Source organism: Microchirus variegatus (genome assembly GCF_963457635.1).
Source record: "Microchirus variegatus genome assembly, chromosome: 2".
Lineage (NCBI taxonomy): Eukaryota > Metazoa > Chordata > Actinopteri > Pleuronectiformes > Soleidae > Microchirus > Microchirus variegatus.
In genome coordinates this window covers 3,541,334-3,558,853 of record NC_139803.1, presented here as the reverse complement: position 1 = coordinate 3,558,853, position 17,520 = coordinate 3,541,334, and the positions used below count along the sequence as shown (strand labels likewise).

The 17,520-nt window shown below is 39.3% G+C and overlaps 1 protein-coding gene across 1 annotated transcript in view; it reads right to left on the bottom strand.

Moving 5' to 3' along the window:
- lin28aa (lin-28 homolog Aa) overlaps window positions 1-16,175 on the bottom strand; it is a gene marked incomplete at both ends in the record, with an annotated part of 19,540 nt that extends 3,365 nt beyond the window's left edge. Inside the window, 3 exons of the mRNA XM_083910115.1 lie at window positions 3,901-4,085; window positions 15,679-15,851; window positions 16,145-16,175. Coding sequence (XP_083766241.1) covers window positions 3,901-4,085; window positions 15,679-15,851; window positions 16,145-16,175 — 389 coding nt within the window. The remainder of the gene's footprint in view (window positions 1-3,900; window positions 4,086-15,678; window positions 15,852-16,144) is intronic.
- Between the last annotated feature and the right edge of the window lie 1,345 nt (window positions 16,176-17,520).

Sequence of the window (17,520 nt, the reverse complement as noted above, 5' to 3'; positions counted from 1 at the left end):
ATATATATATATATACACACACACATATATATATATAAACGTTTAAAAATTGCGTACATGTTTCCTGTGTTTTCCCGAATGTGTTCCATCAGAAAATCATGTCATTGTAGCATTGCAAAAACAACAAATGTAATGGTAGCCTACAACGATTGCACGGTCTGTGTGTGTGTATATATATATATATAAATATATATATATCACCAATTTGTGCTGCATAATTAAATATGCTCGAGGGGGAACAATATCTTATCCATGGATCAGTGTGGTCCAGAGAGAATTATTGAACCCCAGCAGGACCTCACAGGCCTCACAGGCCTCACAGGACTCTTTGAGGCGGTTACTGATCTCTGTTCTCACACCGACTTCACTCTGGCTCTAATCACAACTGACAGCAGAGGTGAAGTTGATACACCTCTAACCCTTACCCACCCCATGCTACGTTGATATTCAAAGAATGGCCCCAAAAATCAGGGCCTTGCTCAGCTTTCTTTCCCCCCCTTTTTCACTATCAATAGGAATATGTTGAGTGTTTTAAAATAAATGTTGAACGCTCTTATTAGTCATTCTGGTTGTGATAAGATAAGGACAGGTTTTTGGTTAGCCTCGTTTCAAGATAAACCTGCTCGGATTAAGACGGAGCTTAGTCGTTTCTTCACTAATACTGAACTATTTTTCTCTAAATGTAATATTTTTCATAACTAATCTTAAGCTCAATTTTCTAAAAGTAGGAAAGATTTTGTTTGTAACTGCTTATATTTACTATATTTCACTTATTTCAAGGCTGCAAAAATGTTCCTTTTTAAGTAATCTCATCTTAAAACCAGCATTTCTGCTTAAATTTAGAACATTTCACTAATTTCTAAGCTGTAAAAAGTTCCTTTTTAAGTAATCTCGTCTTAAAACCAGCATTCTTATGCTTATATTTAGTATATTTCAGTCGTTTTCAGGCTGTAAAAAGAAGATTTTTAAGTAATCTAATTTTAAAACCAGCATTTCTGCTTAAATTTAGAACATGTCACTTATTTCTAGGCTGTAAAAAGTTCCTTTTTAAGTAATCTCGTCTTAAAACCAGCATTTTTATGCTTATATTTAGTATATTTCACTTGTTTCAAAGGCTGCAAAATGTTCCTTTTGAAGTAATCCCATATTAAAACCAACATTTTATGCTTATATTTAGTATATTTCACTTGTTTTCAGGCTGTAAAAAGAAGATTTTTAAGTAATCCCATATTAAAACCAGCATTTCTGCTTAAATTTAGAACATTTCACCTATTTCTAGGCTGTAAAAAGTTCCTTTTTAAGTAATCCCATATTAAAACCAGCATTTCTGCTTATATTTAGTATATTTCACTTGTTTCAAAGGCTGTAAAAAGTTCCTTTTTAAGTAATCTCGTCTTAAAACCAGCATTTTTATGCTTATGTTTAGTATATTTCACTTGTTTTCAGGCTGTAAAAAGAAGATTTTTAAGTAATCTCATCTTAAAACCAGCATTTCTGCTTAAATTTAGAAAATTTCACTTATTTCTAGGCTGTAAAAAGTTCCTTTTTAAGTAATCTCGTCTTAAAACAAGCATTTTTATGCTCATATTTAATATATTTCAGTCGTTTTCAGGCTGTAAAAAGAAGATTTTTAAGTAATCCCATCTTAAAACCAGCATTTTGTGCTTATATTTAGTATATTTCACTTGTATTCAGGCTGTAAAAAGATTTTTAAGTAATCTCATCTTAAAACCAGCATTTCTGCTTAAATTTAGAACATTTCACTTATTTCTAGGCTGTAAAAAGTTCCTTTTTAAGTAATCTCGTCTTAAAACCAGCATTTTTATGCTTATATTTAGTATATTTCAGTCGTTTTCAGGCTGTAAAAAGAAGATTTTTAAGAAATCCCATATTAAAACCAGCATTTTATGCTTATATTTAGTATATCCAACTTATTTTGAGGCCGTAAAATGTTCCTTTTTAAGTAATTTCATCTTAAAACAACCTTATTTTAAGACTTCCAAACACCTCTGTAGACATGCTTATTTCTAGATTTAACAATCTTAACTTAAGAAATCTTGTCAAGTGAAAATATCTTGCTGCTTTGACAGATCATTTCACTTGTTTTGAGTATATTTCCCCTTAGATTTAGTGTTTTTATCTTGTTTTAAGACAAAAAACTTATAACTGAGGTCATGAATTCTTAAAATCAGCTCATATTTTTCATGAATATTTTTGTTCCAAAGAAAAATGACGGTGTGCGTAAAACACAACTTGTTTATGCTCTTACAATTGTGACGTTGGAATGATTAGATTAAGTCACAAATCACGTCGGTAGAGGTGGATTATTAGGTTTAGGGAAGAGAGAGCGAGAGAAAGAAAGAGAGAGTCATTGGGTGTGAATTCACTTGGGGCTGCAGATTTAAACAGTTATTGATCCAGGTCACACATCAAGCTGCTGCTGTGACCCCTGCTATGGGCTGGAGATGGGGGTCGAGGAAGAGGAAGCAAAACGGAGAAGAACTAAAACACTATTGTGTATCTAATCCAAAGTGGTACAACAATGATTGTTTGTTGACTGTTGAGGGTTTTTTTTTTTAAATAAATAAATAAAAAATCCCATCGTGCATGATCTGTTGCTGTCAAAAACATAAATCTCCAGTTTTTTTTGTTTTTTTTTCCCTTTGCATTTTTAGTTTCCCCGATGATTATTTTCAGTTTGACTGACACTTATCTACAGATGTGTGATATGGAAGCAAATGTACGAAGTTGTTTTCAAATATTATTCTACCAACACAGATAAGTACGTCGATAGTCTGCCGTTACGATCGATTTGCCTCGGGGAACTGTGGAGTCGGTACGAGTGTTTTTAATGCCATGCTAACTCGTACCATTGACTTGCGCTAGCCATAGCATCAGCGAACTCGGCAACAAGAAGAACTGAATGAAATTTCTTGAAAACGTCTCCAGACGTCTCCATCACACCGGCTGAGTTGGAAAATAGGTCTTATGTTCAAAATTCCGAACTATCCCTTTAATTTCAAATGCATAGTATGGTACACATTTATAGTGCTATTCAAAGATCACCTGTAGGTGTTGAGTTTGATTGTAATTTTGAGACTCATGATTCATGACTCATCTTAAATCAAGTCCTTGACTCCTTATACTCCTGCGTAAAGTGCTCTGCGTAGGCTTTCGCAGAGTCCTCTGCGTCGACGCAGAACCTGTCGTAGAGCCTCTGCGTCGTCTCCCTGGCTGCACGGAATATTTTTTTAAGTGTCCGTCACTCCGTCAAGGGACAACGGAGACGGCAAGAGCTGCGATTGGTCCTCGGGACAAGGCCGAGCGAAGCCGCTCTGTGCCCGGCTCACAGTGAGCACCGAGCGTCCACAGAGGCGGAGCTGAACACAACTGAATTAAAACTGCGTTCCCGGGACACAGAAAAGTGACAAACGGCCACTGTTTCAACAACAACAACAACAGTCTTTCTCCCTCGGACGCCATTGCTCACTGTAGCCAAAAGCACAACAACTTTGCGCAGCGACCCCCTACTGATCGGGCGGGGAAATTGCAGCGCCTATCCGTCACCACGACGCAGAAGTATAAAGGCTCGAGTGGTCTACGTGGTGACGCGGACGGATAACGCATTACGCAGTCGGAGATGTATAATGTGGCCTTAACTGGGTTGAAGACTCTTCAAATTGTCTCCATAAAATTGTTGTGAACCTTTCAAATCCTAATGTGTGTCCACACAGAACACACACACTATTCCGTTTCAAAGACAAACTCTAGTTAAATAAATATTAATTGTATTTGCATTAGCACAAGTCACAAAACACAACCCAGTGTGATTTACAAATGACCGATTGATCCATCAGATTGTCCTCCGTCAACCATCGGATATCGTTTTTTTCGTCTCACCTGTCTCCCTTCGAACGCCTCTTCTGGTGCTTCTTGCCTTTGGGTCTTCGCTCGCTGCCCACACAGTGGCTGCCTCCCGGCCCCGTGACCTGCTGAGACTCCAGGCCCTTCGACGACTTCTTGAAGGTGAACTCGACCGCCTCGCCCTCCTTCAGGCTGCGGAAACCCTCCATGTGCAGTTTGCTCTGGAAAACGAAGCACAGACCAAAAAGGAATTGAGCACCAGAAGTAAAAGAAGTCTACAATTCGAATGAGTTAGGACTGAAAAGATTGCACATTTTTCTATCGCACATCTTTCGTACACATTCAAACGATGCCAGCAACAATGCAGGGTTAACCCTGTAAGACCCACTGTTACCTTTAGACATCCCAAAAAACTATGTATTATATTTTATCTCTTTGTATTTACCACGTGTACATAGTCATTGGGTTCTATTTTTCAGTCTAACAATGTTAGTGGATGGTACATTTGTTTATAAGTCCCGCTTTACGGCCATGAACGCACACAACTTTTCAAGATTTCATCCGAACAAAAAACTCTTTGTTTCATTGGACTGGATTCATCAGATTAAAGTAAGTAAATTGTCTTTCATATTTTCTTGGTTGTTATTACAATGTCTAGAGCAGGGGTCTGCAACCTTTAGAATGAAAAGAGCCCATTTTGTCATTTCTCCACCCAAATGCAATTAATCTGGAGCCACAAAAAAAACCTATTTGAATCTTAAAATTGAGTTAATATCATGTATAAAGTTTTACATATACACTATATTTAAGGAACTACAGTTTGTCCCATTTATGACATTTGAAATAAAACGATTTTATGTAGTTTGTGACTGAGAAAACCTGCCTGGCATACGTACATGGATCTAAAAATGCACAGGACTCCAAATGTGTACTTCTTCATGTACACATTACTTAAATTTAATGGCTTTCAGAGAGGTTTGTTAATATCGCATTGGAATGTAACATGCACAGAATATCAAAACACTTTCATACACGCCTTTATCTCTACAATAAAGTGTCAAAAAATATGAAAAACCTTTTTCTTCAAAGCTTCAAGGAGCCACTGCAGAGGAGCTGATGAGCCACATGAGGCTCTGGAGCCGCAGGTTGCAGACCCCTGGTCTAGAGCATGTACATATTTAGTTATTGTGGAATAGATGCATCACATTTCATTTAGAGCTCGTTACATATTGTAGTGGACACAAACGGGTTGTATTCCCTCCACAACACCACTGCCTGAAACAGGATTTTCTTTATACATGAACAGTATACATTATACCCTTGTGTTGTGTTCTGGTAAAATTTGACTGATTTAAAAGTTTTATCTCTAGAAAACCTATGTCATTATACATGTTAATTCATTGCTATTTTATTTCCAGAATGACACCAACAAGGAGAGAGCCGTGATACAGTGTGCAGGATGTGATTGATATCATCCAAACTGCAGAGAGTGAAGTTGAGATGGAACTCGATGACACTGATGAAGACTCAGATGAAGAAGTCCGTCAACAAGTGGACAAAGAAAACCAACCACCCATAGTCTGTCCAGCTGATCATTACGTGGACATCGAGCCAAAAACACACAAACGCTCCGTGCCCAGTGACGGGCGTCGCTGACCGAAAAAAAATATTTCATCAGTCCCAACGCAGATTGTTCTGGTCTGGATTTCATCTTCAGGCAAAGAGAGCCCAGCAACACAGACGGTGACATCATGAAGTCCTCTGAATGCTCAGAAGAGACCATCCAAGAGATGTGCACACCTGCTATTGGATGTACACAAGGACATGAAGACAGGGAGAGGATGCTGCAATAAAGGATTCACCAACACACAATGCAGCAAGTGTGATGATCGCCTTTGCTTTTCAGAGTTTTTAGGACTTTCACTAACTCTTTCACTAGAGTTTTATCCTGTTTTATTTATTTATTTATAACAAATGATTTCACAACAATATGACTAATGTGTAATGATAATAACTCTGAATTGTTGTTCAGACAAAGTGAGTAAAACAAAAAAAAACTCTTTGATTTCTGCATCAAAGTCCTCCTACAACAACATTTGCAAGGTCAATTTATTATTATACTTTTTTAGGTTTTCCTTAATTTGGGTCTTACACTTAACCCTATGTGTCTTTCCCAAGGGCCCGTCGCATGTACACTAGCCAGGAATCAAACCCACAACCTTGCATTTGAAAGACGACTCGCTCTACCACTGAGCTACTGTCAGACTCCAGATCGATGATCACTCTGTAATAGATTATTGAATGATAAACTGTTTTTATTACGTGAGATAAAGTCAGAAAATATCAACCATTTCTGTTCTACTCCCAGTAAGATTGTTATACATTTACTTATATTTTGGTTCAAAAACTGTAGTAATGTTGTGTTACAAATGTCTGTTATGGCTACAACTGTTTTTGTTGTCCTAATTGATCAATCTGTAGATTATGTTCTCAATTAATCTAGGAGTTGTTTGGTCCCCGAAGTGCCAGAAACTTTGGGAAAATGTTGTTTCACAAACCTCAAAATAACGGTGTTCTCAAATGTCAGTTTAAAATAATCCATCCATCCACTTTCTACCGCTTTATCCTCCACATAGGGGGCGTGGGGGGAGCTGTGCCAATCTCAGCTGACATAGGGCGATAACCGCAGTACACCCTGGACAGTGGAATAGTCCATCGCAGGGCCACATAGAGTCAAACAACCACTCACGCTCACACCTACTGTGGATGTAGAGTGTCCAATTTTCCTTACAAACTGATAAATCGATTATCAAAATAGTTGACGACCAATTAAGTAATTCATTCGTAGCCTAGATTCAAAACCGTTGTTTGAATCAACGAGTTCACAAATGCTAACTATGTACAACTATGTTAATTGTCATAGAGGATGCAGCAAACAATTTTGACATTGTTTCTAGTCACAAAGACCAATCGGGGGCAGAATATGGGTGAATTCCAATTCCTTGCTTAACCCTCAATCTTAACCCTCAATCTCAAAAATGCGCTCCCTCTAGTCCAAGTGCTGTCTCGATTCTCAGAAAAATTAAGTTGAGGGCCAAGTTTAAGGGCTGTATCGCCCTCAATATTGAGATTTTCCACGACCACCCTTGAGAGCAAGGGCTACCCAGAATGCATTGCGTGTTTTGACAAAACAAAGATGGCTTCGAAAGCAGCGAAACGAGTACGCTACAAATGAAGTATTTTCTTTGTTAATAGAGATATAAAAATGATGAAAACCATTGTATTATCTTAGTTTAGGCCCATATTATGGATTACTGACGTCATTGTTGCGTAACGTTTATTTTTTATTTTACGATCTTTTGTCAATAGCCGGCCGGTGAGGTAAAGCGATCGTGTCTCATACATCGCAATTTGTATGGGTATCATCTTATAACTAACTGACAACCTAATAACTTGACTGACAAACGGATCGTAATAAATAATCCTGACGTAAATGTGTTCTTCTTCTTCTTCTTTTTGGGAGTTGACAGACTGGACGGAGCTTTCGCGTTATTCTGCCCCCTACAGTCTGAAGACATATCTGCATTTAAGGGGGTGTCCCATTTCTAAGTGACAAAATAACCCTCAACACTTGGTTTTGAGGGCCAGTTAAGATTAAGGGTTGAGCTTGAGGGTTAAGATAGGAATTGGAATTGGCCCCAATACCAATATTTAGAAGAAAAGAAAAACACTGCAGTTATTTCCACATGTATCGTCGTTTGACTTTTTCAAATCCCCCTCCACACTGAAGCAGTGGAAGGACTTTGAACCTTGAGAACCAGGCCACACCCACCAGCCCATTCTTCACCGAGATACCAATCGAGTGATAGCACTTATCAGGCGTCTTGTTTACTCAGGTCATTATTAAGTCTCACCTGATAAACAGACAAACACTACAAAAGCTGTCCTAGGTCTGTAAACTCTCTGCCCTGCTACAACCATTTCCTTGATGCTGCTTTACCATTTTTTTTGTTGATTTTGCTGCGTGAGAGTTAAAGCTGATGAGGATAACCTTCAACCCATCCCCCCCTTACCCCCCACCCCCCCCCCCCCCCCCCTCCGGAGGAACAGCATTCCACACGACTTCCCCCACCCTCTTCCCACCCACATCACATAGTTCGACTAACACACTGACCATCACCACTAACCCTAAAAACTGCAGGATGCAGGGGTTAGTGCGGGGGGTGGGGGTGGGGTGAGAAGGCAGGAGGGCTTCTCTGGGAGGTTGGGGGGGGTCAGGGAGACATTCCTTGGATGGTTGTTTGGCAGAGAGACATAAAAGATTAAAGTCAAGGGACAGCGCAAATGATTGATGGCCCCCTTTGATTGTAATGACTATGTATTTGCTTATAATGCTTAAATATGCAACATAAATTGATATATGACAACATTGCAGAGGCTCAACGGAGGAACAATAGAAGCAGTTGTTGGAGCAAGAAAGCAAACACGAGCCTGAACCCCCCTGTTTACCTGCATTTTCATTCATTGTTCACCTAAACTGACCTTTTGGTCCATGTTGATACAAGTGCCGATCACCTCTCCAAAGAAATGAGGATGTCCAAGGATGGAAACCGCTTTTGCAAGATGTGCTTTTAAGGATGAAACACCGAAACACAACATTGAAAATCCCTTACATTTTATTAACCAATTCAGACCTAATGGGCTCTTTCATTTTATGGAAAAAAAAATGCCACCTAAAATCAAGGGTTTTCTTTCTGTTAACCACTTCTTCTCTGACCCTCTTTTTGGAGTCCCTGCTCGAAAATGACATGCCCAAACTAAATAGAGTAAATCTCAGCAGTTACACGCTCTATGTGAATTATCTCGGTATCAAACTACAGATAACACTCGTGAGATTCCACCAGAGGTGTAAGTTTCACTGTAGATGTCACTGTGTCAGAGTAAATGCATTTGGAACACAGCACAACTGAAGGATTTTTTTCTCTCGCCTAAAAAGATATTGCATTTTAAAGCAAATATCACCTTTAAAATACGCAGTAGGAGCTTAAAAACACATGGAGGTCATGTAACAACACGTGGACATGAGCTGTGCAAAGTCTGATGCTGTTGAAGTGAAGCAGAGTGAAATTACAGAGGTTTTAGGAAAGAGATATCTAGGCGTTCTCTCGCCATTTGAGATTTCCTAGGTACCAAATTATTAAAAACCCATTTAATTTTATTTATACGTCACTACGGGTCTAAAAAGAACTTGTTTTGAAAAAAAAAAACCCCACAACACTACGTGGTATTTTGTATCATGCTGTGAAATAAACACTACAGAGGTAGTATTAAAGTTTTAAGTGGCCGTGTTTGCATGGTGGTAGCCATCTTGGTTGCCGAGGTTGCTCCCAGTTTCCCTGACCTTGGAAATGCCCACGCTTCGATTATAAACGGAATTCACCGTGAATCTCGAAGACACCCTTTTTACCATTTTTCCATTAAGATAAGTTGTAGAGACACTACACCATTTAATGGGACTATATATGAGCATTAGCTAAGTGTGCCCACCTTCACAACTCTAGGTGGCGATAAATCCCCTTTAAGTGTGCTAGTATTAGCTCTGGCTGACCTATCGCAGACTAAAAACGACTTTAACTGACAGCTAATCGGTACCATGTTGTGCACCATTGGTCCTCAGGACAGGCCGAGCTAACGCTGCTCTGTGCCGGCTCACAGTGCGCACCGAGCGTCCACAGAGGCGGAGCTGATCACCGCCGACAACGTCGCTGCCAAACTACAAATGCGTCGTATCTTAACACACACAGCACGTGTTTAGACTCTAAATGGCTAATTTCTCACCTCAAATTATCTTAAAACTGCATTCTGGGAAACAGAAAAATATTTGTTTCAGGTGAGAAAAACGGCCGCTGTTTCAATGTTATTCAACAGTCTTTCTCTCTCGGACGCCATTGCTCACTGTAGCCAAAAGCACAACAACCCCTGCGTAGCGACCCCTACTGATCGGGCGGGAAATTGCAGCACGTATCCGGCACCACGACGGAGAAGTATGAAGGCTCGAGGGGTCTCCGTGGTTACGCAGTTGTATAGAAGTGTAATGTGGCCTTAAGTTTGTTTGGGTCTGATTAAATGTATACATGCAAATATAATTTAAATAGAATTGAAATTGAAATTTAAAATGGTATTTATTACATTTAAATATTTAAATTCTGGCTTTAGCTGGACTAACATAATAATACATGTTTTCTTAAGTCATGTAAACATACGGATTGTTCCAATTTATTCAGATGTGAATTTTTAAAATGTATTCATTACAACCAAAGTGCAAGCATTAAAGTTTTGACCTTGGAGAACACTAGACAGAGTTTACCTTGCCGTCTTTCTAGCAATAACCCCACGGATGAATAGTGTCTGTATAGCGAGGTATAACTCTTTGTTGTTACGTCAACAAACAAATATTTCATATCTTTTACTTCTGTTCCCCTTTCAATCAACCTTTCATTGAATCAGAATTTATGACGGAAGTTCTCCACAAACATTCAGGGCTAATGACGTGCATCATAGTGCTGTGCTAGAAATGAGGTAATTGCCATTGTTGCCAAAACTTAGGATGAAGACATTTGCATGTGCACCAATGTCTTGTGTTCCCACTAAGGCCAATCAGAGCTGAATGCAGTAAAAAGTGATGTCGATTACCCACATTTGGACACCAACGGCTTATTTCTATGCGTCTCGCATGGAAAATCGCAGGGTTATGTGCTGCGATTCTTCCCCCCGGCAAAAAAGTTGAGATATTTTATGTCAATAAACTGTTTATTCTGCTACAAATTGGCGAGCGATGACGTTCGAGTGGCAACGCGGACGTCAAACAGAACCCCACTCCCATCAGACCTCTGTCTCTCTACACTCTGGTGACCGTTAACCCACTTCCTCTCCCATGTGTGACCTTCCCCACCCCCATAACGGACTCTCACCAGCCACATGCCCTACATCATATTAACACACACACACACATATATATGCAGGTATAGGACCCAGAGTGGGGCCTTTTCACTGACATTCATGACACGTTTGAGGCCTTAACGGCGGGGCTCTACTGTAACCTCTGTCATTAATGTGTGAGGAAGCTGTGAGGCAGAGAAAGACATCAGAGCAGCGAGGGGACAATAGCAGGGGTGCTCCTCCGACAAAGAGGGGCTCGGTCACGGCTGAGGGCCGCCTCATTTGGATGCATGGCTCTATTGTCCACCCGCACAAAGGGCTGGTGGACCCTGGGAGTTCATTTTCCTCGACACGCGGCCACTAATTTCAGGCCCGAGGCCTTTTTTTTTTTTTTTTTTTGCATCGCCATAACCCCCCCCTTTAACATCCATCATTGACACTCGTGCGGCGAACATTTTTAGTGACAGAGAAAGGAAGCGAGTCGCCGGACGGATGAAGTAAGAGCAAACACAGCGAGTCGACTGTGTCATAAGTATTCTTTGAACTCGTTTGAAGCCTCAAGACGGCGCTCTGAGGTGGCGTTTGTAAAAAAAAGCGTTCCAGTCCAGTTGGTGACATGCTTTTATTTTGGTTGAAGAAGTCTGAATAATCCTGGAAACTTGCTGTATTCAAATATGTACAACTTATTTAAGACATTTTCTCAGCAGCATTGCTAGAATGGAATACGTGATCCAATTCACCATACAATTCATATTTAACTAGAGATTTAGTGATATCTGTCAGGTAAAAAAATGCAATTAGATCTCTTCACCCAAACATTCAGGTCACAAACGCCAGACTGATGCAGGAGTAAATGGAACTAATGGCATTTACTGGCTCCAAATACTGTATTTTTCCATCTTATTGCCTTAAGACATCATGATATCCTCCACACTAAAATCAGAACAAATACACATTCTGATCGACTTCACTAGAGTTGATTAATAGAATCATCGATTGGTCCATAAAAAGTCAGAAAAATGTTGAAAAATGTGAATCAGTGTTATTCAAACGTGGAAACAATGATGTTCTCAGATGTTCTTCATTCAGGTTTTAATGATTTATACGTTATATGGACTAAAGAAACCAGAACGTGTTCACATTTAAAGCTGAAACGCCAACTATTTTGATAATTCGATAATCGGTTTGAAGCTTTTTTTTCATTATTAAAACAAGATTAATCAGGAATCTTGTTTTAATAATGAAAAAAAAGCTTCTTAGCTTCTTGAATGTGAATATTTCCTTGGTTTCTTTGCTCCACGTAAACAAAGAAATCATTAAAATTGAATAGATTTTAGTTTGTGAACAAAGCAAAGACTTTCTAGAACATCATAATTTCCAGCTTTGACAAACACTGATCAACGTTTTTAACATTTTATGGACCAAACGATTCATCGATTAATCGAAAATAATCGTTAGTTGCAGCTCTTTTCACACTTAAGAAGCTGCAAATCAGAAAAACAATAGTTGACGATTAATTTGGTGATCGATTAATCTAGTTAAACATAATATGTAGCTTTCATTGTTTCTTGCAGATACACGTGTTGATAACCAGAAGGTCTTACTACTTTGTTTCAGTGTTTAAAGGGGTATAAATTAAATTTAAGTGATGACTTATGGTTTCATAAGCAGTTAAATTTGACTGATCACAGTAGCCTGTGATCACTGAAGTAAGGGAGGCTCAAAGGAAATGCTGTGTATGCTTTGGTTAACTGTAGGTTTCAGTCCCCGGTTCAACTCGTACTTTGCAAAAAAATGACTAATCGAGCGCTGACTTCCTGTGGGTTACATCTCTGTTTGCATCGTCAGGAACACGGAGGCGCTAAGAGAACGAACCGGACGACTGTATGCACGAATATAGACTAAAAATCAATCTTCAAGGTGAGGGAAATGCACTTTTTGGTGAGAGAGAGAGACGTAGCCTGCAGAGCGGAGTCATTGTGGTGATGTGGACGAGGGAAAATTTGCCCAAAGCGAAGCCTGCAACCCCCCCCCCCCCCCCCCTATTTCTCTCCCTCTCCGTTTGCTCTTGAAAGCTTTTACAACACAACAAAGATCCCCCTTAATCACTTTATGACAGGAACTGCGAGATGAATGAGCAGCTCGTGGAGTCTCCTTCTCATTCACATGCTAAGCCTTTCTCTTATCAGACGGCGAGGAAGAGGGGTGGGGTCACCTCACCCCCACCACCACCACAGGCTCTACACCTCCCACTTCACCATTAACACTTTAAAAAGACAAAAAAAAAAAAAAAAGGTAAGCAAGGGGCTTAGCACAAACCCGAATGAGCTGCGAAGAAAACGTCAAATCGCATGTTCACAAATGCCGTTTGAATGGATTCAGTTTACTTATTAAGGTTCGTGCAAGAAACCTATTGAAACTGAAAGAGTTATTATTATTATTCTGGCAAATGAATCGCATTTTTGAGGCCTTTCACATGCCCAAAAACTCACATATTGAAAATGTACGTATTTCAAAGGTTTGGTGAAAAGGCGTGGAAAATTGGAAGTGGGAGGGGCTAAAGAGTGACGCATAAAAGCGCTAATTGGTGCTAATCTCCTGTCGGGGTTTAACGTACACGAACGAAACTTGGCGCACGTGTTCATCAGGTTGAGCTTTAAATAAAAGTCTATGACAAGTTTCCCCGTGAAACCTACAGGAAGGCCGCCATTTTGGATTGAACGCGAAAACGGAGGCGTTTTTTGGCGAATTTACACCAGCGCTACAAAATCTATCTAGTTATATTTAGGTTTATTTATTCTTACGTATTCTCTACATGCATTTCATTTGTTGTGCATTGACCTATAATAATAATCACTTTGAGCTGCATTTTATGCGCTAAAGGTGATAAATTAAAGTAGAATGAGTTCCTATTCCAATATATTATTCGTTAAAATGAAGCATAATTGTTTTGTCTTATGTCTTGAAAACAAATACTGATCATGAAAACTGCCCCAAGTGTAAGATGTTTATTTAATCTTTGCCTGTATCGCTAATATTTTCAGCTCTGCGTCGACTAATCGGCATTTTTTGTTGAACAATCTGTCAGTTGTTCTTCGCAATTAATCGATTGATTGTTTGACCCCAGAAAATGTCAGCGAATCTAGATGGGTGCATGCTCCCCACAACCCACAAATTGTCCTTGAGATGTCCCTCAAATGACCACAACAAACAATTAAAACAATACATTTTGGCTCATTCAAGAGGCTGAAACCACAAAGAATAAGCACTTACTAGCAATTACTGAACCAAAACTGTTGGCAATTAATTTTATATCCAACTGAATGATAGCGTTGGTCTCTGTTGATGTATGACGTGTCCATTAAATGCCAATGGTGAGCCTTTACCATTCATACCATCAATGATTCTCAAATCCTCAGTTCTCAAATGATCAAGCCAAAAATATTCAATTAACATATTGAAAACACACACACTTGTACTTGCCGCATACTGAGGACCAGCATTTCCACCCTATAAATCAACACAAGTACAAATATCTACTTCATGAATGACATCTATAAAGAATTACTGGGTGCAGTACCATAAAATGTCTGTAGGTGGAACCACTTTTTTGTACCAAACTGAGGACCTCTGTTAAAAAAAACCCAAACAGATTATAGCATGTTTACAATCTAAGGAAGTGATTTCAATGAAAACAAAGTGAGGACCGGGCCCAAAATGTCCTCGCTTCGTAAAAACGACCTCACTTTGTTGGTTAAAAACCCCTCACTGGTCCTCAGTATGCCGCAAGTACAAAAAACATGATCAACATGGCTGACAACATTTGATAAAAAATGGTTAACTGCCAAGGTCCTCGTCTCAATGGATGTTGATCCATAAATAGCTCATGACTGTTAGAAATCATCGAGACGTGCAACCGATCCACTGTAAAGTGAGCGTGGGCATCGACCACCCACACACACACACACACAGCTTCAGCCTATACACGATCAGTTACACAGCTAAAGGATCCGCTTTCACGCAGCTCACACACACACACACACATTCTTGTGCTTGCTGCATACCGAGGACCGGGTTGCTGACAAAGCGAGGACCAAAGCGTTTCCACTTTATAAATCAACACAATTACAAATATCTACTTCACGAAGGACACCTATAAAGAACTACTGGGTGCAGTACCATAAAATGTCTGCAGGTGGTGCCCCAGAGCAAAAAGTGTGTGTGTGAAACACCAGTGCTGGAAAACGTTTTTTTTTTGTTTTTTTGTACCAAATTGAGGAGTATAGCATGTTTACAACCTAAGGAAGTGATTTCAATGAAAACAAAGTAACTTTGTAAAAACGACCTCACTTTGTTGGTTAAAAACCCTCACTGGTCCTCAGTATGCCGCAAGTACAAGAACACACACACACACACACACACACACAAACCATGAATTCATAACCCACGCAGTGACGTCAGCGTGTGCGTGGAAAAAAAAAAAAGTGTGCGAGATTTTTTCCGCCAGAATTCACAATTTACTCCATTTCAGCCTCATTGAGGAAAAACACGTGGGGAGGAGGGAGGGGGGGGGGCGTAATGCGTAAACCACGCATTACGCAGTGTTACAAAAGCCACGCGGTTTAAAACCAGTGGCGCCAGACCAGTGTTTACGTTCAAAACTCCACATTCATAAAATTCCACGCATTGGAACGCGTCAAAGTTGCTGATAATTTTAGCTCCGTGTGTGCGCGCGTTTATTCTCGTGCGTAAAGTTACGAGCGGCCGCTGGACACAGGTGAGATTCATTCATTCATTCATTAATGAAGAGGTTTCACCTGCGTTCACGTGGAAGTGTGTGTGTGTGTGTGTGTGTGTCTCGTGACACGTTCTTACCTGGTGGACAAACACGTCGACCGGTTCCTCCAGCGGTTCTCCCTCTTTGTCGGTCATGGACAGGAACCCGAAGCCCATGCGCACGTTGAACCACTTGCACATACCGACGCCCCGGAGAGACTGAGAATCCTCCTCGGTGCTCGGACCCTCGTCCTCCTCGGTCTTACACACTCCTGCGGCAAAACACGGTGTGTGTGAGTGAGTGTGTGAGCGAGTGAGTGAGTGTGTGTGTGTGCGTAAAGTTACACATGATCCATGCTGGATGACTTCTTTTTTTTCGATACAGATCAATTTACGCACGCATATAAAAACTACCATTTAAATATATATATATATATATATATATATATAATATATGTATTTTTTAAACAAAATTTCGATGCATTGGCTGCAGATCACGACAGAAAAAATGTGCCACAAAAGTCAATTTAGTCGTTGTAAATGAAGCAAATTTAAATGACTCCACCTGGGAATTCCTGGTTCGAAACGGAGCCCATGTCTTCACCTCTACCGTGGGTCAAAAATTAACTCCCAAACGACACTTTACTTTTCTTTTTTTTTCCCTTTCTCTCCTTTTTTGGGGGTAAAAAAAAAAAGAGGAAAAAGACGCTGACGCTGGGGAATCCGCACTGTTTGCCACTTTCGTGCAAAATGCAACGCAGCCACACACACACTGAGAGAGAGAGAGAGAGAGAGAGAGGTGGAGGGAGGGGGATAAACAAAAGAGGGCTGGCAACCCCCCTAAACAATGAGGTGTGTGTGTGTGTGTGAGGGGGGGGGGGTATATTTTTTTTACTTGCTGAACAACCACCCCCTCCTGAAAAAAGTCCCAAAGACAATGTGAGGAAGAAAAAAAAAAAAAGGGGGGGGGGGCAGCCTCTCACACAGAAACCACTTCAGCCATTCACACACACAACACACACACACACACACACACACAGAAAGAAGAAGAAGAAGCTCCCATCACATACCTTCTGCCATGTTTGAGGACCACTGTCTTCTTATTATGTCCTCTGCTGCTGCTGCTGCGGCCGTCTTTGTTTACTGCAGTGGTCACTTCCAGATGATGACCATTCACACACACACACACACACACACACGGTCACGTCCACGTGATTCACAATTATAGACCCCTAGGAATAGATTGCCTTATAGAGTGGGGCCCAAAAAGCGTGGAAGGCCGCCAATCACTTCTACCAATATATATATATATATATATATTGGTAGAAGTGATTGGCTATATATATATATATACATATATCAAGCTGAAACCCTAACCCTCACTAACACTAAATTAATGTGACTTGTTGTCAACCGTTTGGTAGAGGTCTCATTTAAAAAATAAATTAATATTGATTGTCACATTATTTTTTTTTATTTTTATATTTTTTTTATTTCTTTTATTTTATCATAAGTAAATAAAATAAAACAATAAAAAAATGCAAATAATTAAATGTTCCTTTGCTTTTTTCTTGGTGTGTACCTTAAATGGTTAAATAGTATTGACATTGTATTTGTCCTTTGTAAACCCAGTTTTGTATGTATTATCATCATTACTATTTATTATTATTATTATTATTATTATTATTATTATTATTATTATTATTATTATTATTAATAATACTATTATTATTTTTATTATTTTTATCATTGTTACTTTTTAATTGTATTATTAATAATATATTAGTATTGTTATAAGTATCACCATTTATTATTATTATTATTATTATTATTAATAATAATATTAATAATTACAAAAATTAAATTATTATTAGTAGTAGTATTACTATTTATTATTATTACTATTTATTATTATTATTATTATTATTATTATTATTATTA